Source organism: Leptonotus elevatus, chromosome 2 (assembly GCF_054856555.1).
Source record: "Leptonotus elevatus isolate MCC_2025b chromosome 2, RoL_Lele_1.0, whole genome shotgun sequence".
Lineage (NCBI taxonomy): Eukaryota > Metazoa > Chordata > Actinopteri > Syngnathiformes > Syngnathidae > Leptonotus > Leptonotus elevatus.
Window position 1 is genome coordinate 27,564,008 of NC_141240.1, and position 23,944 is coordinate 27,587,951.

General features: G+C 41.8%; 1 protein-coding gene across 3 annotated transcripts in view; it reads right to left on the reverse strand.

Annotated features, from left to right (window-relative positions):
• Positions 1 to 23,944, reverse strand: part of plxna2 (plexin A2) — a 193,708-nt gene that overhangs the window by 87,730 nt on the left and 82,034 nt on the right. For all 3 annotated transcript variants that reach the window (XM_086067152.1, XM_086067149.1, XM_086067150.1), the window contains exon 4: positions 22,481 to 22,615. In XM_086067152.1, the coding sequence (XP_085923278.1) occupies positions 22,481 to 22,615 (135 nt within the window). The remainder of the gene's footprint in view (positions 1 to 22,480; positions 22,616 to 23,944) is intronic.

Below are 23,944 nucleotides of genomic sequence, written 5' to 3' on the forward strand. Positions count from 1 at the left end.
AGAGAGAGGCTTTCATTTATTTCTCTGTCTTTGTGACAGAAGACAAATGGCTCCATTTCAGCCCCTCCATGCCGTGAGACCCGGCCAACGTCCGCCGCGGCTCAGTGATGGATGGCCGAGCAGCGACAGCCGAGAAGGAGAAGAAAGAGACAGAGAGAATAAAGGTGGATAAAGGAGGGCTGAGTGAAGTGGAAATGTCCCATTGCTCTGTTGTTGTGAGGAGACCTGCTGTATGTGGTGCCAGATGTGACTCTCTGTGATGAGGCGACGAATAGAAAAATAAAAAAATCCCACTGTCAGCAGTAATGCGCGGGAAGGTATTTTGTGGGCTGTTTCCAAGGCAACGGTCCTGGTTCTGACCTCAGGAACGAGCCCTCACGTACGCCGCTGCACCTCCAACCTTCAAAACCCCTCGGCGGTGCATGGTAAAACAGCTGCCGCCTTTGGGATCTCCTTTACCTCCTTTTAAAGATGTATAGACATGCACATCGACTCCTCCGCCCCACGCTCTCTATTTTTAATGAGGGCTAGCCAGGCTACATCACTGGAATGAGCAACATCGATCACCAACACAATACCATTTCAGCAGAGAGAGGCGAGTGAGGCTGGAGCGTATCAGCGAGTGTTTGCAAAGGACGTAAGCACAAAAGAAAAGCACATACTCCCAGTTCAGAAATCTAAGGGGCCCTAAAGTCCCCGACGACCCCTGAAGGCAGCGTTTTCTGCTTTAATCTGCACTTGTTAGCCCACTGAGAATCCAGAGGACAATGACCAAATCTCCTTATGTCAATACATCCTCCCTCTGCCATGCTAGCAAGCATCTCGTTGGTGCCTTGTAAGATGAGCTAAGAGTTTTGAACCTTCTGGGAAATGCAAGAAAGTCACTGGAGAGCCATCCCAAATGATTTATCTCCAGTAAAGATCAGTAGCAGCCTACGTGTGCTTATTGCTTATAGAAACTACCACATATAACACACCAAGCAGTTACACACACCATCCATCCATCCATCCATCCATCCATCCATCCATTCATGTATTCATTCATTCATTCTCTGAACCGCTTATCCTCACTAGAGTCACTGGCATGCTAGAGCTTACCCTAGCTGTTTTTGGGCGAGAGGCAGGGTACACCCTAAACTGGTCGCTAGTCAACCGCAGGGCAAAAATAGACTAACAACCATTTACACCAACGGACGATTTATGCACAAGCATGTTTTTGGAATATGGGAGGAAACCAGAGTACCAGGCAACAGGGGGGCTTCACACAGGAAGGTTGGAACCCAGATTCGAACCGACAACCATTGCGAGGCAGATGTTCTAACCAGTTTACCACCGTGCTGGCAAGTATGACCATATTGAGCATAAAGAAAAAACATTATGATTTCCAAAAAATATAGTCTTAATTATGACAACACAGTTACACAACAACAATAAATTGCCATATTTCCAAACTGTTGTCACCCTGGGACCTGCATCTTAATATTGCTGCAAAGTTGCAACCCATTTTATAGAAATTAATAAAAAAATAAGTTATTTTGTTTAGAAACAGCCTCTGAAAATACATGTACAGTATGTTACATTTTAATCACAATTACAACCACCAAAGGCATATTGCTAGCTATGAGGTTTGTTAGCCAAAGTCTGAGCTGCACTGTATTTGTTTAAATAATAACTATGTGGGAACTTGCTACACCTCAATACTGTTCGGGAAAAAAAGAAAAAAAATCTGAACACAAATATATGTAATTTTTTACTAGCTGTCCGCGACCCCCCCAGAATGGGTCAGTGACCCACCATCAGTGTTGAACTACAGATGTAGAGAATATTATTACAGTATATTCAAAGTATAAAGATGTATTACAAGCATGAAATTGTACTCATGCAAATACAAAAAGGGAGTTGTCCAGGCTAGTCCACCAATATACTATCAAAGTAGATTATAGTGTGTTGTCATAGCAACAGCCAAAACACCACGCTCCTTAAGTCAGTGTAGTCTAAAAATCATTTGACGTCTTTATTTTGAGGCAAAAGACTACAATTTCATATTGTCGCAATACTAAATACAATTTCTCATTACAAGTTAAAAGCTTTACAAAGCTATTGATTTTGTGAGGTGTGCTTTAGAACAGAACATTTCACAATGTTTTGTAAGCTTTATGAAACTGGATAAGGGAAATGATTGGCCTTGGGAGGAGTGATGAGAAGTTCTTCGGAAACGTCATAGCCAGTCCGAGGAAAAATGGCCTTGAGATTCATACCAATCAATAACAGGCATACGTGGTGTGAGTCCACCGAGTTCGCCGTGCCTTGCTTTGCTACAACTACAAGGATGTTTGCTTCCAAGCCACATTGTGGGAGCAAATGTGTAAAAATGTCATTTACGGAACACCAGGACATAAAGATCCAAAATATAACAAAGAAACTCAGCGTGAGGTCGGAAATTCAACTGTGTCCCTGCCCACAGACAGCCCTGTTTCACGCTAAAAGGAAGTGCTTTCGCAGTGTTGCTGTTGTAGATGTCAGGGGGCTCGCAGACAAGCTGTTTGACACAAACACATTTTGTCTAAAAAAATATACAACATTGATTTTTTTGGTGTGTTCTACTCTTATTAAATTGCAGTGTAGGGAGTCAGCGTAGGATGGTCATGGCTCAAGAGAAGGTTAGAGAATTCAAAGGTAAACAGTACACTTGTTAGGTCTCCCTTAAGATTTGTTATGTTAGCAATGCTACAATGATTACATATAGACAATCGAGCATCCACAATCCCATTCCCACTTATGGACAATTGAGAGTCTTCCATTGAACCTAACATGAATGTTTTTTGGGAGAAAGCAGGAGTACCTGCAGAAAACCTCGACAAGTATGATGGAGCCCCTTTTGAAAAGGTGGGGTGCACCCTGAATTGGTCGCCAATCAATCACAGGGCACATATAGACAAACTCCATTCAGTCTGTAACCCTTCGCGATACTGAGAAACAGATTGGTACACTTAAGCAGATGTACAGTCTGCAGACAGATAGTATTGAAATGGCTTATGATGACAGACACTTCTCCCTATTGTTTCATATGGGATATTTTTTTCTCATGTGCTGTACCTTTAATCCATATGTGCCTTTTGGTTTTGATTTATGAGAGCCCTGTGAAGGGTTAAGCTAGCACATACTGATGCGAGACCACATTTCAAAATGATATGGTTGGGGAAATGAGAGCTTTTAAACCACTATTGTGAGTGCCAACTACTTTGGTCTTTTTCTACTCTACCTAATCAAAGGGTAACCAGACATACAGTACATGCGGATTTTGTTCATTGAATTTGGCCAAGGCTTCAGGATATGAGTGGAAACATCAGCAAGATTTTTTTGCGCACGCACGCACGCACGCACATACACATACTCACCCACACACACACACACACACCAAAAAAAAAAAAAAAAAAAAAAATATATATATATATATATATATTAAAAAAAAAAATAAAAAAAAATAAAAAAAAGAGCAATGATGATGACATTTCCGAATGAACAATACTGAGCTCTTAAAGAGATAAAAAAAAAAAAAAAAAAGCAAGATTTTTTTGTGGTTTTCAATCCAAACTAACCATCTTACTACATCTTTCACAAACCCATCATATTTCTTCCTTCCCAACTTTCTTTCCATTCAAGGCAAGCTCCCCCAAAATTTATTTCGATGCAAAACAAGCACAAATAAGTTTTGGAGGGATTTAGAAAGTATTGAATGGCTTCCAACCTAACATCTCTTGAGAATTTAGTGCCTCCTCTTGGCACGGCAAGAATTGTGGGGACTCATGGGGAGAGAGGGAGAGGGGGTCAGACGTCGGCCCCACTGACCGCCGCTTGAACCCGAGGGACCGTCCCGCATTAATGCTGACCCTCTAGTCATTATAGTGAATATAAAGGGGTAATAATACAGTTCAGTGTGTTCTGCTGACTTCTATATGCACTCATTAGTGTCTCCTCTCATCTGGTCCAAACTCTGTTCTTTTCCCATGTCCAACATTAGAATTTCACACAAAACTAACACAAAAGTTAGCACTCCTAAAACATGCGATGCAAATTCACTTAGAATTTTTTTTAAAGCCAACATAAATAAATGAATGATTGAGGAAAAGAGTAGGGAGAATACAGAAGAAGAGGCACAGGAGATGGAAGGATGATGATACATGATATAAAGATTAGATATAGGGAGGCTCATTGGGAGAAAAGTGAGATTACAAAAAAATGAGACAGAGGAGGACTAGTGTATATAGACGAATAATGAGAAATAGGAGAAGTCACAGACCCAGGTGGAGATGTCGAGGAAGAAGCACGATGGGAAATAGAAGACGTATGAAGAGATGCAAAAGAGAAATAGAGGAGACGCAAGGGAAGACACAGGAGGAGACGTGGGAGGAAAAGCGGGGGGGGGGGGGGGGGGTACAGAGAAAAGCAAATGGGAGGAGACACAGGAAAGTAAGCAAGATGAGAGCAAGTTGATGCCCATGGGGAGACACAGAGAGCGAAGCGAAGCTGCAAGTGGGAGTCGAGGCTTGGGGGACACAGAATAGGTCCAGAATAGAAGACCATAGCAGGTGAAACGGGAAAGTGAGCAAACGAGTGATGAGGAGACACAGAGTGTATAAAACAATGGAGTGAATGAATCAAGCAGTGTGGCGTATAAAAAAGTCAAAGCGGTCGATGCACACAGGAGCGTATCAATTATTTATGTCGTCCATCCTCTTTTTGGACAAGCGGGGAATCAGGATGTACTCCAACTGTGCTTTTGTTTACTGAGCAGAGCAAAGCTACGTTTTCTTGTCTTCTTCCAATTAAATGAGGCACTCATAACAAAATAAAATTAATGTGGCAAATATGACCTGTCGTAGAGTTACTGGGTTGACTGTCAATTCTGGTGGCCATTGGCAATACTAGTTAAAAACCTACAATAAAACACTTTAGTTGTTTAGTTACAATGCACAGCTAGGCCTCAAAAACATGCGTAAAATCCAACGACAACCAACATTCAATCAAGATCACATCATATCTTGTACGCGTTTTATGACTTTGTTTACTTACTGACAGTCTGCCCGTCACACATTATTTTCCTCCAACTTGCCTTAGGCTCAGCGAGGGTTAACTCCTGACACCGGAATTTCGATGAATTTCTTGACTGTCTGTCAGTGTGTGCCTCTCGTTCTCTCGGCGGGATGCCCGACTGTCAATGTGGCTGTTAATGAGGAAGCCGCCAAGGCCATCGCGCAGCAACACGCGTGAGAGTGTGTGTGCTATAGCGGAAGGGTGTGAGGGATAAGGGGTCCTCCTTGGTACACTTATGGATGTCTGTCAACAAGCAAGTGTATTGATCAGAGGGGAACGTCCACAGAGGGCCTCGATGACGCTTATGTCTGATAGTGTGTGTACATATTGAGCAAACTGTAAATGACGTACACACTACACACAGATGATAGTCTCCATGGACAATTGCAAAACTCCACCAGAGTAAAGACACATATGAAAATATATTAAAGAAGTCCATCCAACCTATGCTTTTGGAATGTGAGAAAATGGGGAGAACATAAAAAGTCACTGTGAGGCAGATAAACAAACCACATTATCTACTGCTGTGTTTCTTTATATACGTGCGAAGAGAAGATCAGCACGACAAGTTTGGAGTAATTTCTTGAGTGCATCGATGAAATTTGTCTGACAATAACCACTTCGGAATCCTTTTATTTTAATTTATTTTTTTTATTTTTGGAGAGAAAGCTCAGTATTATTCATTTGGTAATCTTACCGATTTGACATGTCATCATCATTGCTCTCAGTCTTTTTTTTTTTTTTCTCTTTTCCCTCGTTTTCTTTTTTTGGTATGTGCGTGAGTATGTGCATATGCGTGTGCATGTGCCGGTGTCTGTGTGCATGTGTGCGTGCGTGCGTTTGAGTGTGTACTCATTAATTCACCTAAAACCTATTAAAAATCCAATACCGTTCACCTAAACCGAATACTTCAGAATCCATCTAGAGTCGTGAGGTTGTCAGGAAACCCGAGGAAGGATCAAAGAAAAGAAAGGAAAGTGAAATCCAGCACCGACCAGACATCACCTACTACCCACCGGGTTACCAACCAGGATCTTTCACCAACCCCAAAAGCATCTCAATTCCAACAAATTAGGGAGACCTCAAGAGACCAAAGTAAAGACTGAGGAAAGGAAGCAAGGATAGATGAAGCATGGTGAGATCCACAGACATCAGCCTCCACCGATTCAACGACCAGAGGAAGAAGCCACTTCAGAATCCTATTAACTGTACATTGTTAGCATCAGGTTAATACAATGGAGTAGATTAAAACAAATAATATCTAGTTATGGATAGAGATAATTGGATCAGCCTGCGAAGAATCTCTGTGGGTGAGAAGAAGAAGAAGGCAGCCACTGATCTCCAGCGGTGAGAAGTAAAAAGCCTACATGTCTTTGTTTGGCAGGAGAAGAGAATCAACATAATGTGCCCAAACTGCCTTGTGTGGGTGTGTGTGCACTGTGTGCACGTGAGTGTGTGTCTCTCAGACAGGCACTGCCAAATTAACTGCTCCCCACTTGCTTCGACTGGAATAAATAAGTCCTTCATCTGTGAGTTCTCCCACCTTTCAGGGCGCATTAGAGCTGTTGCATTGGATTTCCGACCCAAATCCTTCACACAGCTCTGTGGGCCTATCTGTTACCACAAGGTGATACCCTAGTGGCTGTACATATCTGATTTACAAGTCAAGAAGAAGAGTAATATTTCAACATGCTGCCTTATCTGGCCTGCGTTCTTTCAAATATTCCTCCTGCAATATTGCACAGATAGACCGTATGCCATCCATTCCTCGATCCAACCTCCTGCAGTGTGACTACAAGTATTCAAAAGCAGCTGTTTTTCTCCCAGTATTTGCCAAGCCCAGTTCACAAAAAAACAATGTCATTGCAGTACTGTACATGAATTATATCAAGAAAGACGCCGCCCCCTCATCAGTGATTGATAGACTTTCGGAGAACATCAGGGATGCTTTCCCGCTCTTGATTGATCACATGCATTGATTGCAACTGCATTGAGATTCTGTCACAGGAACATACGGAGTCAGGCCTACAAGGCTTTTAGATCACGACAGATCAGAGAAATACACTAATTCACCTCCTGTTGGCTGATGTGAGCGATTTTGAGATGACAATAGAACAAGCTGAGTGGATGCAGAAGGTGATCTTTTTTTTCTCTTTCTCTTTCCTGCGATTGGCTGACAACCAGTACAAGCTGTAGCCCGCCTTTCTCGCCAAAGATCAGTTGGGATCCGGCACACCTGCAATCCTAGTAAGGACAAGCGCTAAGTGTGAGTGTAAATAAACCTGTTTGTCTATGAAATATTTATAATGAAGGGAATCTTTCGCTCGAAATGGAGATTAGAGAGAGGTGGAAAATGAGTTTCCCCAAAACACATGTTTAATGTTAAGTTTGTTAGTGCAAATTATTTATTAATGTCTTTACTTTTAAAACCAGGACTTTCTTTTTAGACCGCACACTACAAACAAAGGATGCAAACACGATAAGTAAAAAAAAAAGAAGAAGAAAGAACTGGAACTGCAATTCAAGGTAGCAGGCCAACATCAGTGGCCTCTGACCTCACAAATGGACAGAAACTCCCAGTGAAACACTCCAACATCTTCCTCAAAGTCTAAAAGGGAAAGAAAAAACTAGTGAACCAGAGAAAGATGCAGACACACACAGAGTCTGCGACACTACATCCATCACCAGAGCTCACACTGACAGCTTTGCCAAAGGGAGCTACAGGGGAGAAGACCGGCAATCTGGGACTGAGACCTCCCCCTGGATGCTATGTTGACAGGAGAGAAGAAAAAGGAAGAAGACGTGGTCGGAAAAGAGGGAATAATACATACATACACAGCACATGTTGATCCGTTGGGGAGACGAAAAGATTGTGGCAACCAGACAACTGTTGGCTGAGGCGCTAGAGGACACAAAGATTATATTGCCCAACAGCACACACAATGCATCAGGTGAACTCGATGAATATGTCCACACATATAGAGCTTTTTTTCAAGCCTTTGTTTCTCTCTCAAGGATAGAAGAAAACAAAAAAAAACCACAAAAAAAACCAAAAGGCGTCTGCTATAAAACACAAAGGAGGCTATTTTAGCCAATCAGAAGGAATCATACATGCGGACTGACAGTGAAGCAGACATACTTATAGCTATCACGTTGTAATTTAAAAGTACTAATAATAGCAACAACTATTATCAATGCATACATCTACAGTGACTCTAGTCAAAATGTGACTAAATATGCCTCTAAAATTGCACCAAATTTTGATATTTGAATCATCTTTATTATTGTCATGCAATAACTCAACATACAAAGGAGTGTAAGGAAAAGGTGAATTTGAAAACAATACTCCAGCGTCACAGTCATCCCGTTATCAGGAGTGTTTATTAATAACTCATTTTATCACAAAGTATTTTTTGTGACCATTTGAAACACTGCTTGTTCATTTGATAAATAATCCTATGATGCCGACAGATTATTTCTATTATTTCCACTGTAAGTTTATAACGGCATACCCTGTGGTGTGAATAAATCAATCAATGCTAATACACAAATATTAACTACTCATGCTAGCATAAAAAAAAACTAAATGAGCTCAACCAAAAAGCAATATCACATGACCATACAATTCAGCACTGAAAGCCTGACAAACAGCACCCCCTTCCCAATCCAGTTATGGTCCATTCAGCTGCTCCTGTCTGTCTGGCTCTATGAGCTCTAATTAGGCTTGTAAATAATTATTGCAATTAAAGTCTAAAATTAGGAGCAGTGAAACGCCACCATTAGTCCCACAATAAATGTCAGCCCCATTCTGCACACGCGAAGGGAGGGGTGGGAGATGGTAACGGGACCAAAAAATAATAAATACAGTGCCATTAAATAGTCAGATAGACAGAAATTAAGGGGACTAAAAGAGGAGGGTGCATGAAGGTAGCTCACAGCTCTTATTTATAAAGCTGATTAATGTGACAGGATGGCTCCATGGAATGGGTATATACATATATATATATATACTGTATACACACACATGCATTGAACATTCAGCTGTATACTCTGAAACAAAAACACTGACATATGACTATAATGTTTAAATGTTAAAAATGTGTTGAACTATTATAATAATAAAAATAATAATAATTATTATTGTTGTTATTATCAGGGATTTTCAATACCTCTTTTTTTTTCCAGATCGATACCAGTACAGGTAGTACAGTACAAAGCACCAATACCACTAGTACTTTTGATACATACAATTTTTAATTACAAAAAAAACACAAAGTACAAAGAAAGACCTATATATTCCAATATAGCATTTTCCTTCAAATTGCATGAAATAAGGCAATTTTCAATTCTTAAATTTTTTTATTTTTAGTTCCTGATTGTAAAAAGGCCACAAGAGGCGAGTACTTGAATATCTTGAAATAAAACCCGATATCTGGTATCTGTACTTGCCCATCCCTAACTAATAAAAACAAACAATAATGGTTGTAAGGGCTATATCCAAGCTAGGTTATTATTATTATTATTAGCACCATTCCTTACAAATGCAATGATTTTCTCTCTTGCAATGCATTCACAAGGCTGGGAATCTTACGATTCTGTAAGCAAGCAACACAGTATAGCCAATTGTGTGTGAGTCCCGGCCACCATAGTAACACACAACAAGAGTGTCATATAGTCTGAGCGTCAGGTATCCTTTCCCTTATTATCTCTTTTCATGTCACATGACTGGGTGACATAATAAGGGGGTGTTGGGTGGACGTTAGTCTAGTGTGCGCATGTGTGCATGCGTGTGTGCATGTCCGATCTAACGCCTCGAGGTCAGTGCTGGTAGTGAAGAAGTGCACACAGATTCACATGATGATGAAGCTAATATAGAATATCAGAAACATGGCAATTATATACTACACAGTAGATCAACTACATACTACTTTGCACAACTCACCAACAAACTATGCCACATAGAAACTACCATACATGGCAATGCCATACTACTGCAACAACTACATAATACACTTCAAGCTACATAATACATTATAAGCAAAATACATACTGCATACACCAAATACGCAATGTCCTACAATGTATACCTAATGAATACTGTATTATTCTCTAACAACATATTCCATTATACATCAGTAGTGTTCATTGTATAACCATAGGCACAGTAGACTTCTATAGGCCAACGACATAACAATACAGGCCAATTACAGAGAGTACAACAACAGAAATATTACACACGATGCATTATTTTACATACTGTACATCACGACAATATAGCCACATACTACACTACATGACAACTATATTCAACATGATCAGCCAAGTACATATGTAACACACAAACAAGGTACCATGTACACAATAGCCGCGTTTCCACCGTAGGATGTTCGGGTTTGGGGAGGGGGGTAGGGACTTTCACAGGACCCGTCCTCTCAGCCGGCCCGCTTGTGGCCGTGTCTCCACTGCGGAGTACGACCCATTTCGCGACATCACAAGTTCCGATCGACACGTAAACGCCGTGCGACGGTTTCTCCCGTGACGTCACCCAAGCACCGCGCGATGAAAATCACGAGGAAAGAGAAAAACTTTAGGTGGTTGCTGTTTTTCTCTGCTTTTTATTTTATGTACTTGGCGTGGATGGATGGTTTGATTCATTTAGATGAAGAATTTGAGGCTGACTTGCAATTCACAAGTTTCGATCGATACATAATCGCCTTGCGACGGTTTCTGTGACGTCACCCAAACACGGCGCCGCAAAAATCTGAACGAGGAAAGAGAAAAACTTGTGGCGGTTGCCGTTTTTTTCCAGCTTTTTTTAATGTACTTGGCGTGGATGGATGGTTTGAGTGAGAGGAGACGGCGTCGAGATGAGTGAAACGAAAATAGATAAAGGATTATTAAGAGAATTGTTTTGGTGGAAGAGATTTAAGAATGCATCATCGTAGCGCATGAAGGTAAGATATTTTTTTATACTAAATAATTTTTAGCCAATCAGCACAAAAGCTCAATCGGGAGTTTATCGGGCCGGCGGAGTACCTCCGCTCGAGTAGGACCTCCGCTCGTCCCCGTAAGTTCCTGTGAATGTGGAACGGTTGGGAAGGCTCCTGTAGTGGAGACACGCACACATACGGGGCTGGCCCCGTAAATTTACCCACGAAGTTCCTACGGTGGAAACGCGGCTAATATGGCAACTTCATTCCATTGGCTCAGGAGGTAGAGACTGTCGTTCAGTAACCGGAAGGTTGGCTGTTCAATCCCCGCTCTCCCTAAGTCATGTGTCATTGCGTCCTTGGGCAAAACACTTCACACACATTGCCTCCAGTGCCATTAACACTGGTGTCTGAAAGGTGCAAATGTTTGGTGGCGGTCGGAGGGGTTTTAGGCGTACACTGGCAGCCATGCTTCCGTCAGCCTGCCCCAGGCAGCTGTGGCTACTTAGGTAGCTTACCGCCACCACAGTGTGAATGTTTGAGTGCATGAATAATGTGTCCATTGTAAAGTGTCCAGAAAAGCGCTATAGAAATCTGATGCATTATTATTATTACATAGCGCTACTATAGTGCTCACCGGGTTCTACTCACCAAGTCTCTTTTATTGACACCCACAATCTTGCTATCTCTTGCAGTCTTGTTAACACCTCCAGTTTTGCTAGTATACACAGTCTGGCTATGGTCCACAGGCTTTCAAATCCACACAGCATTGCTAACACACCGTCTGAATGATGCCGTCGGCCTTGCAGTCTGCTACCTCGACCAATGATTCAGTCATTCTCTCTGTTGACCTTGTCTAGTTTACAAGGAAAGTGAAAGAGAATGCTTGAGATGGAGAGTTAGATGAGTTTCAAACAGGGAACTGGGCGCTCAGGTTTCTATCAATTAACTGCCTGATGGGGGGCTGATGGGATGCGCTCACCTTCGCTAATGAGGTTAGGATTGGCCACTGGTTCCAGGGCAGAAAACCTGATTAGCACTAATCCTGCCTTAAGTCAATTAACAATACCTACTCATGCAAATGAAGCGGCTTTGTCTGATGGGCTGGCACCCAGGGAGCAGAGGCCAACATGCAAGCTTGCACAACACGACAGCGACCCGCACAAAAGGGGGAAGGACGCTTGAATCGATCATCATGAGATAAATGACAAGCGGTGCTTGACTGGACAGACGTATGGAAATGAATCAGTGAGGGGGCCTGTGTAAGTGACCTCTTCCAACCTGTGGTGACCCCCTTCGGTTTGATGAACAGGCTCAATTAACGCCGGACTTCCCTTAACCCCTGACCTTTATGTATCCACATATTGTACATGCAGTAACATTGCAATGACATACAGTATTGTACCTGTACAAACCTGAAAGCAAGAGAATGACAACATCTGGAAATAATCTTTCATTTCCAGCATGCTTCTGTGAGTTACATACAATATATCCAACAGGGCAGACTGACATGGTCTTACTTTTTGGGAGGAAAACTGATTCTCATCACCAGAGATCTTTGAACTCACAGCCTTCCGGTCCAACCTCAAGTCCGTTTAGACAACAGCCAACATAAATGTACACAAAAAGGCTTTGGCTAGCGGCGTTTGCCCAGAAGAACAATTCCCCAAAAAAGTGGCCTCATTACAATTACAATTACAAAGGCAAATGGCATCATCCATAACAATGGATGAGCGTATCGACGGGGGGATTTGTCCTAATTTGTTCAAGTGTCAATACCAAGTGAGCCTGTCAGCGAAACTGCGACGGATCTCGCAGACCACCCTCAATCTTAAAGCACCTGGACAAGGAAGGAGCAGTACGATTGATTTACTGACCCCCCGTCTGCCACAGACACCAAGCGGAATGTGTGCACGCTACAAGCTGATGGACTATCAATCAAAGCCAGGACCTGTTGTCCCAGAGATTTTTGTCCCTTCCGGACTGAAGTCGGGAAAGGGCACACTCAGAAAAAGCTAGATAAATACGCAAATGTTGTGTGTTCGTTGTTGTTATTGTTGTTTTTTTAATACTATACAATACATCAATATGTTCCATTAGGTTCAGTGTAAGAGTGGCACCAGTTAAAAAAATAAATCCATGACTGTGGTTGTTGTACAGTAGAAGTTGCTGTCGTTCCAAAGTTTTCCTCCAACTAAAGTGAACAGGATGGCTGCAGTATATAGTATATGATTTACCTAACAATACTGGGAGTCAACATAGATATGCTTGAGATTGATATAATGATATTAATAATTTTCTGATTGTATTTAAAGAGGATTTTCATATTAACCCATTCACTGCCAACCCAGTTAAAATGGCTCTTTGACGTCTATATCTGTCAATGGCAGTGAATGAGTTAAAATGTCAAATACATCACCAGCCAGACAGTGGACACACATGGGCAACTTTATGTAGACAACATGGGAACTAGAAAGGCAAACATGTACCAGAGTAACTTATGACCCTCGCTACTATAACAAAATTCACATTCCACTGACCGACCTTTTTCATCCCGAGTACTGCTTCCTTTTTTTGTGTGTGTGTGTCTTGGGATGTCAAGCTCACTGAAACTCTTTGTCAGAGCGTGACAGAGGCCAAAGGTCAAAGCCTTTGGGCTTGTTCACTCTCTGGCAGCTGAAAGCCAGCCACACTGCCCTGGGGCAAACACAAGCCGAAGAGGGCAGTCTGTTGTAGGAGCACCAAGGACAGGCCCGAAATAAGTAGACTCTTTTAGTTTAAATCTCTGAATCCGGTTTGAGATTTTGAAACAGGATCTGGTTGTCAAGCAAAAAAATAGACAGCTATTCGTATTTAAAAGTGATGCATATCTGATACCAGTGTTTTTACAGTCACTGAACACATGAAACAAGCTGCACAACCGTCGACCCCGGGAAGAGGCAATACAGATGTAAACAATAAAATACAGTAATAAATATATTAGATAATATTTAGCTCAACCAAATTGAGTCCTTCCCCCATTGGTTTAAATAAGAGTAACCTAACCTCGGCATTACTCGGCTGGCTGCCATCTACACTTATTAATCATCTATGCACCTCTAATGTACCATATTTAGACCATGTTTGATGGTCTATGCTGCTGCAGAATGTTTGATTTATAGTGGTTGTTTCTGTGTTATTTGGGCAGGCGCTGGTGTGCATATGTCAATGATATCTAAATGACATTAGGCTCGCATTGATGAGGTATCCATGTCTTTTTACACTGTAGCTTCATTGGCAGATATGTAATATACTGTATATCTGCTTTCAAACAATGTTTGGAAGAGGGTTTGATTCTGAGGATATTAGATTTAATTCTTTTTTTTCTAGTTACACTGCTAAGACAATTGGCACAAATATACTAACAATTAAATGTGTGTCACTTGAACAATGCAGTGTAAATCCAGCCTTGGTCAGGGTTATTGCTGGTTTGAAAGTTTGCTTTTTGGAAGTCAAGTACAGGCCAAGGAGATTTTTTCATCTTCTCTCTTTGGTGAATGATTACTGGATCTGTGGTAAGGTGTTTTGCCTCAAAGAAAGGTCTATGGGTTTGTCGTGGTACTCTGGTTTCTTATTTGGCTCCCTTGACCATTGTAGTGGTTTAAGATATGATTGATTGCACATCTTGTCAATTAGTTCGTCACCTTGAGACTGTCTCTTGAAAACGTAATAATTGAGTTACAAATCTGGGGGTAATGCTGAATTCAGACCTGACTTTTAACAGCCACATTAAAACAATAGCATCAATAGCTTTTTAAAATCTAAGAAACATGTCAAAATCAAAGGGATAGTGTCTAAATCTGACTTGGGGAGATTAAGCCATGTGTTTGTTTCCAGCAAGCTAGACTACTGTAATTGTCTACTCGTTGGGCTTTTTAAACAACCTCTATGACAGTTGATGTACATTGAGAATGGTGCTAGAATCAGGAAAAACAACCATATTAGACCTGTACTCGGGTCTTTGCCTTAGCTTTCTGACGCTCAGTGAATGAGAGAGATTCAACTTCAAAACCGTTCTGCTAGTGTCCAAATCGCCTCATGGTGTAGCGCCAAAGTACGAGTATCTCTGACATCTTCTAGTGATTTAAACCTTCTTGGGCTCAGGGAAGCTCAGGGAGTGGTCTTCTCCTGGTGCCTAGAGTAAATATTAAACTCGGTGAAGTTGAATTTCAGTTTTAGGCTGCTAAAATCTGGAACATGTGATACAAACATCAACTCTTACAACGATCAAATCCAGGCTAAAACTTCTATGTGTAATCCTCAATTTTATTTGAATTATGATTAGCTTCTTTTTATGGGATTATTTAATCTTTTTTCTTGCGATTTTATGTAGCTGTAAAGACCTTTGAATTGCCTTGCGTACGAACTGTGCTATACAAATAAGCTTCCCTTGCCTAGTCTCCTCAAACTTTCAGTGATAATTATTCCATGTAAGTGAAACGTCCTGTTGATTTTGAATTGTATCCCAGAACACAAGTGTGTTTCGATGCCATTAATACATACATGACGAGCTATGCTATCTATAATCCTGGATAATGTGTGAATGAATCCTATTTCCTCAAACCTTAGTAACTGCTGAACCAATTTCCTTCCAATTTACCCACACTGACCAAACAAAGCTCTTATGGTGCGTGCGTGCGTGTGCGTGCGTGTGTGAAGAGTGGGGGGTTCAGAGAGGAGGGACAGTCGATAAAGGGAACCCACATAGTGAGAATGGCTGGGCATCTTGAAAAGGAAGCAGGTTGACAAGAAGCCTCATACAAAATGGCTAAACCAAAAAAGAAAAAAGGGAGAAACCATGCATGGATTTCAAATTTCACAGCTGAGCACCTGGGAGAAATTGCCATGGTTGGGGGAAAAACGGGTCCTTTCTTTTCTGATAATCTTTGAGTGGGAATGTCGGCATTTCATGAAAACCTGGTCAGGAAAGAAGCATGAAAAGGGTGAGGTGGTTTAATGTGTGCTAAAGAGATTGAGAGCAACACTTGGATAAGCAACCCTATAGCGTGGCAACTGTCTATATTACAAGTCTGTGTGTCTTCACTTTCACCATTATACACAGCAAAAATAAAATAAAATAAACATACCCCCTCCTTGAACCATCACTCTATTGCGGTGGAGGGGTTTGTGTGTCCCAATGATCCTAGGAGCTAAATTGTCTGGGGCTTTATACCACTGGCAGGCTCACCCAGGCCACCCTGGAAAACAGGTCCTAGGTGAGGGTCCAAAACCCTCAATGAACAAAAATAATGGGATGCGGGTCACCAGGGCGCCCCTCTGGAGCCAGACCTGGAGGTCGGGCTTTTTGGTGAGAGCTTGGTGGCCGGGAATGTACCCAAGGGGCCCAGCCGCCGGGCACAGCCCGAAGATGCAACGCAGGTCCCCAACTGTGGGAGGGACCAAAGGGTCATGTGCAGTATGAGCTGGGTGGCAGCCAAATGAAGGTCTTATCCCCGGCTATAGAAGGTGGCTCTCGGGATGTGGAATGTCACCTCTGTGGTAGGTAAGGAGTCTGAGCTGGGGTGTGAGGTCGGGAAGTTCCAGTCGGGCTTGCTTCCATACGCAGTTCTCGAGCTCTCGTAACAGTCCTCTCAAGGGAGTTCCACTTTGGAGTTGCCCACAATGACAGGAAGAGAGCAAGTGTGGGCATACTTATTTTGATATTTGTGATGCTATCAAATAATGCTCTAAAACACAGAGACTAACAGTTATTAAAGGTTTTATTTGGTTTAAAGTTTGACCCTACACATGATATTTCTACCCATTTTTCTACACTATCTCCTTCTTTCAATTATTCAGCTACAAGTCCACACCCAAGACTACAACTTTTCTAAAACATTGCAAAATTAAAATATCACACCAATCACTAAGTTTTATTACCAATGTGCTTCAAAAACCTTGTGGGCCATCCTGCGTGTATCACTTCAGAATCCTTTCAGATGTAAAATCTCCCCATGAATAATACATCACAGCCTTGGCTCGCCGCACTGGCCGCTGACCAAAGCAACTGACACTTAACACACTCACTGATTATTCTCCACCGTGCGTGATTTGCCAGTAGCTATAAAAGCACAGAAGAGGCGCCACAAAAGGGAACGAAACACACTATAGACATATTGACAGTCCAAAGTCCGATAGAAAGCAAGCAAGAATAACTGGAGCTATTTATCCCAACAGGCCACATTGTGTTGAACAACAAAAGAGCCGAGTGATTCTTGTGCTGTCCGCAATGTAAAGCGATAAATAAAGCTAAATTTCATATTGCCATCTGAATGGCAAACCAGTTGCTGGCAGTGTAACTGTGTGATTAAACACCACACACTGCACGCAAACCGTGTATAAACACTGAATATGCAAACATTTCCATTTTCAGTGGCCATGGCTCTTGTTGGCTTTCTGGCTGCAAATCAGCATAAAGCCACAATTCCATTATATCCAACTAAAACTGTCCCTCTTTTCAGTCCCCTTTTCAGTACTTTATGCTGTTTGGTTGACAGTCAGAACCGTCCTTTCCGTGTTATGACGCACTGGTAATTAATATTGAACTCTATTGTACCTTTTTGGTGCAAATGAGTATTAAATATATGTTATAAGAGTTCATAAATTGCTTAAAAAAAGGTTTAATAATCAAATTAGAAAGCATAGTAGAGTCAGTCAGTGTCTTACATCCATTAAAAAAACGAGTGCTTTAACACATTAAGATTATTAAACACCAATACATCGACGTGACTCCAAGTGTAGTGCATTGCCAGAAAGCTACATGAGTTGACAAAAGTAAAAAATAATGCTAGCAAGCCGGTTTGAAGAAAAAAAGTATAGTATTTATATGATACATGCTTTTCATTTGACAAAGACAAAACTAATCATGTGCTACTACCAATAGAAGAACATAATGCGTATTCACAATATGGCTTAAATATGCATTATTTGTTGTAATCATTAAGCATTAAGTTAATAACCAGTTCATAGTTCTTCATGTCGGTCATGTTATTGTAAAAAAGCTGATACGCAAGGGTCGAATTTGCATGTACATGATGATAAAAAAAAAGGTCTTGGTCCTTATTTGAATAGTGAATGTGACAAGAGGCGGCATGTGTGCAAGCCAGTGCACTATGTCGGTATCTATGCAAATGAAAACAGAGGGCCATGTGGTTTGTGGTTGGTATGTGATGTTGAGGCGCAACACACACACGCACACAGGCAGGTGTGAGAAGAGAGTGCAAATATCCGTCTCTCTTTTCCTCTCTCTCGCTCTCTTTCTGTACCCAGTCCTTCCTACTGTGCCGGGCACAGAGACCCGCTTTGTTATTCCAAGTAGGAAATGCAACTGGAGCCAAAATCTGTCCTGCTTTGTGTTTGATATCATCCCTGCTTTGTTCACGCCGCCTCCCCTCAGCAAGCACTTGGCCTAGCTCACTCTGAGATGCACACAGTGCAGCTTGGAAAAATGATGGTGCTCGTGATGTTACCAGAATTCTCGTGCTGCTGTCTGACATTTGACTTGACCAGTCCTAAATTTGGGATCAGAGAACTGACCAGGTTTTGACTGTCATATTAGTATCACCCATCATGTCACTAAGCTTTGCCTGGTGAATCCATCCATTCATCCATCAATTTCACATATTATTTAGGTGGTCACAGGAGAGCTGGAGCCAGTCCTTGCTGATTTAGACAGACGTCACCTTGACTTTGCCGCTGGTCAGTCACAGGACAGATGTCCTTTTGCATTTACAACATTGGGTAGGAACTGATCCTGAGAACGTATGTAATCACAAATAAAACCAAATACATCCCGAAACACTCTCACACTCTCTCTCACACTCTCACTCTCGCTCACTAAATATAAATATATATATACATGTATTGTGTGGCGTAACGCTTGAGTGGTACCCTTGAACACAAGCCTGAACTATATGCGTGCGCTCGTCTGCTTCTGGAGAACAAGTCTGGCAGAGGGAGTTTATGTGATGAATGCTAATGACACATTGCTTCTCATTCACACCACTCGCACTTAGCGACTCCACATCAAAAGCTTGTTTCATCTGCCGAGTAAACGGGAATAAAGGATTTTGTAAATACTGAAAGACTTCAGAGTCAGACTTGTCTCGCTTGGAGAATCTGTGCGAATGTTATGCTGTTGGGTGCATGAAGTGCAATGTGTCTGCACTTTTAATGACCTTTATAACGTTGAAATGCAGGTGAAATGCTCAACAAAATAACTCATAGTCTCCCAAGATAACGTAGAAAACACATACAGTGCAGCAATAGCTCGTCTGTAAAGACTTGTGATTTGGAACTGGAAGGTCTTGGTTTGAGTCGCGATATGGACAAGCGTAACTAATTGGAGGGATGCTAGTGAAGTTACTGCTCAGATGCCCTTTCACCAAACCCACCGAACACCAAACCCCCGGCTGAATTAGTGTTGCATAGTTTGTGCCAAATCCAATTATTTAGTGGCAGAATTCACTTTGGTCACAGCAGTTCAATCCAACATTTGGGGTCTTGCGTGAGGACATGCGGCTTCATCCGACCAGAAGTTTGACAGTTTTGTTCACATGAATGGCTGGATAGTTTTTATGCTGCTACAACACTTCCTCATGGCTGAGCCTGCATCGTGATGCTCGAAGTGTCGCCTTCAGGATATACCTTCACTTGCAGCACTCCAATATAAAATTCAATGCATGCATTCGACCACAAGTTAAGCAACTAAGCCTGATCTGTAAACAAACTTGTGTTGGACGATGCAGAAATGCAACCTAAGAAGTTACACATGGGGGTGGGAGTTGAGGGGGGTGCAAAAGTTGAAGGAAACTGCTGACGGGAAGGTGTAAAACTGCTGTCTCGTTCTGATAAGACTGCTGGAATGTTAGCAACATCCATGCTAGTCTTTTAACATCAATTCATCCATGCTCTATCCTGCAAGCAGTCGACAGAAGGCAGATTGTGTCATGGTTTGGGTTGGGTTTTGTTTGCGTTTGTCATGGTTTGTTTGTTTTTTGTTTGATTTTGTTCTCCAGTTTCTTTAGTCTATCATGATCTGTGTTTTGTTATGTTGGCTAACTGATGCTAAAGAGCTGCACAAATGAACCGGGCAACACCATGACCGAAGCCAGTGACTGGAAAGGAGCCAACGCTGGAGGTGGACGTTGGCCACGCTGGATGAACGAGAGAAGAATTACCCACAACATAGCAGATGGTAAAGAAGTGAAGTTGGAACAGGATAAACACAGCAAGGCAGACCTTAGATTTTTAGATGGTACTGGTTGGTTGGTTTAAAGACGCAATGGAAATTGTTTGAATTTCCACTGCATATTTAATCTATGAGTGTCATCTAGAGGAATCAAACATAATATCACAAGTGCTTCATGAAGCTTCATGAAGCTTCCTTTTCCCATCACTAGTAAGAAGTCAACAAGAAAGTTCCATCTTTGGCAACAGTGCGGCGATTACCATAATGTGACTGCTGACTGGTTGGCGAAGTGCAGTGTTTCTACCAAATTCACAAACACAAGACTTGACTTGACTAGACTTGCCCCGAAATGAAGATGCACCTGTTTATATGCTGACCGCAACAAAAATAGGACCCTATATCTCTACAGTTCAGCGCTACATAGTTCTCAGTGTTTGGACGTTTTCAACAGTTATCTTTGTAATGTATTTTGAAACAAATGTACAATTTCAATTTACAGGGACCAATAAATTTGCTGCTATATGTCTGTTGTGTTAAAAAGGTCATGCTTGCGCCACATTCGAACCACGCCCATTTTTTGTCACTTTTGTCACCTTAAATAAATGAATTATTGAGATGAAATACCTGCATTGTCACTAATCCAGCTGCCTCATTACATTAGCTGTCCTTAGCTGTCAGTGTGGAGAATGCATGCTCTTATTCATTCTATCCAACATCACATTTTCAGTGCTCCATCCCTGCAGTGGCACACGTGCAATTTGCAAAAAAATGTGCAAAAGACAACTGCAAGCATACCGTTTGGAACTTGCATGCCCGAAAAACCAATACATCAGAGTTTCTACAGCATGCGAGTATCAAAGAGATTTGAGGTGCAAAATTGTTCATTCAAGTCAGCAGTGGCGCAGGTTGCGGCCGAGCTGCTGCAGATGAGATTCACTGTGACACTGTTATATTTTTACACTCCCAGCAGGCAAACACTGACGAAAACAAAGCTCTGCGTTTTTTACAGTGTGAAATCTTTTTTGTGTGAAATAAAACAAATCACACACCCCACAGCTATTTGTGTCAGTTGCTTATCTCCCGGGAAATGATGAAGCAGTGGAAGTGAAAAGTGCCACTGTCATGTGCTAACCTGTTAGCTCTGGGCACTTGGTTGCTACATTAAGATGATGTGCTGGTCAATTCAAATACATGAATAGTACACAGTAATTTGAGTAAATTTGACTCTATGTAGAGTGGGATCAAATTGATTCCGTGTTAGAGTAATATTTACACTTGGAAGAGAGTAAAATAAAGAGTTGATAAATAAATAAATAAATAAATAAATAAATAAATAAATATAAGTCATGAGGAACAAACTCATGGACCTTCAGCTTGGGAGACAGCCGATCTACGCCCTGAGCCACGCAGCACCTGCTGTGTGTGTATATATATATATATATATATATATATGACCAAAAACGACAATTTTGGTCTCCTCAAACAGTAGGAGGGGCCTATCTCAGGTGGTAGTGTGGCAGTCTTCCAAATTGAAGGTCGTGTGTTCGTTCCTCAACCCTTGAGTGGCTTTTTCTCAATTCTTTATTTTACTCTCTTCCACGTGTAAATATTAGCCTACTGTAGAACTGAGTCTATTTGGTCCCTCTCTAAATAGTCAAATTTACTCTAAATAGAGCCAAATTTACCCTAAAGAATTACCAGTCACATAGTACACACACATTGTAAACATTTGTATGCTCAATCAGTCTTGCGTTGTCCACCTCCATTCTGTCCCTCTCCCACCATGTCAGTCAAGTACGTCAGTGATGGGTTGCTCTTCACCTGATGATGTTGTGTCACTTGATAAGACGAGTACATGGACGACCTCTAGTTGTCCCTTCTACCCACATCCCTCTTCCTCTCATCAGACTCAGCCAAGCAGCCGCCCTTCATTTCAGCTTCCTCTCTCTCTCTCTCTCTCTCGCTCTCTCTCTGATCACTCGTCTCCTCATCTCTATTTCTTTCTTCCTGCCTGCCCTCATTGTTCGCCTTCATTATCAAATGCTGCCACAATGTCCCCAGCTGTGCCACCCAGATTATTTATAGCCAGCAAGAAGAGAGTGTCGGTGGCACCCTCGTTGCGAGGGAAGCCAAGGCGGTTCTTTACACTGCTCACACTTTTTATGAAAATGCAAACAAAGACACACAAAGCCAGGCTGCAATGCCGCTGCAAGTTTGCACCACTCACTTGTCTTTCAGACATGACGTAGAGGTGAGCGCGGTCCAGTGAGAACGCCATGTCTCGGAGAATGGGGCTGCCGTCCTTCATGATCGACACGGTCTCGTACTGGACACCGCCATGAGGAGGGCCGTCAATGCGAATCTGAGGAGATAGACGATGAAGAACAAGGCGTTAAGGACAGAGACGGCATCTTGACAAACCAATAAACAGGAAAATATGAGGACATTGTTTGTTTATTATTAATTATAGTTGTAACTGATAGACCTAAAAAGTGTAAACGATGTACTTCATCAATTCACTGTCTGACTTCTTTCAAAAGCTAGTAACAGCACTAGCACTAACGAGCTCTTTCTTTGAGCTTGAACAAGGATTTCTGGGGTTTCGTTAAATAGCTTTGAAAATTGCAATTAGGAATGAAAAGTAGCCTGTAGCTATTAGGCAGAGATAGAGGATTCTCAAGTTGCCATTTTTAGGACTTGTGACTTTGCCAAAAACTCGGGAATGACTTGACTTGGGTCTTTCTGCTATACGACTTGACTTAAAATTGAACTGCATGACTTGACAAGTCAGATTGTTTATAGTTGTAAATCTTCATTTTAACACAGTTTTCCTTTTTAGGGAGGAACGAAAGAAAGCAATCAAAAAGGCAGTTTTATTTGTTATCCGTGTCAATCTGGCAACCCAGTCAGTGTTACGGCACACTTGTTACTGTAAAGTGTTTACACTGAACACCCCCAGCGATGGAAGGAACCCCGATAAAGTACTGTATTTTACACTGAAGAGACATCTACAAATTTTGTTTGCTAACATCGCCCACATTACCAAATAAGCAAATTTTATTCCACTTTTCATTTCTACACAGGCCAGGCTTGTAAGAAAATGTGTTTTATTCCTTGCTGATTGCCCTGATTAGAAGATTATTTGCAAGTGCCAAGATATATTTAATCTACTTAATTAGTATTCCACATTGTCAAAAGCCCAAAAGGCATCAACACTTGCCAAGTAAAAGCTCCTGAATTGTGTTTTGCGCACGTGTGTGCGTGTTTGTGTGCGCTTTTGAAATGGGCTCTCTTCTTCTGTTGCAAAAGTGAAACTAAAGATTGCAAAGGGTGGGGGAACTGTCTCTCTCTTTGCAGAGTCTGTCAACGCTCTTTAAATCTTGTCAAGAAAGAGCATTGGGGGGTATTTTTATGCTTGGTGTGCATTCAACTATTTCACTTTTTGTTTTAGTGATTTACTCTCAGGGAGGACGTGACTGGCTGACCCCTGCAATGCAGGATGGGGTTACCACTAAATTATTAGCTGATATTATTAGGCCTTTGAGAAACCTTAGCTCTGTTTGTCTTCCATCGGCCTGATGGATGATGGACTCCTCCAATAAAACTTGGAACTGGAGGCTAAGTTACCACAAAAACAGTGGAAAAAGCCATGTCATATAAATCCTCCCCTCTTGGACCCGCGTAAACGAAT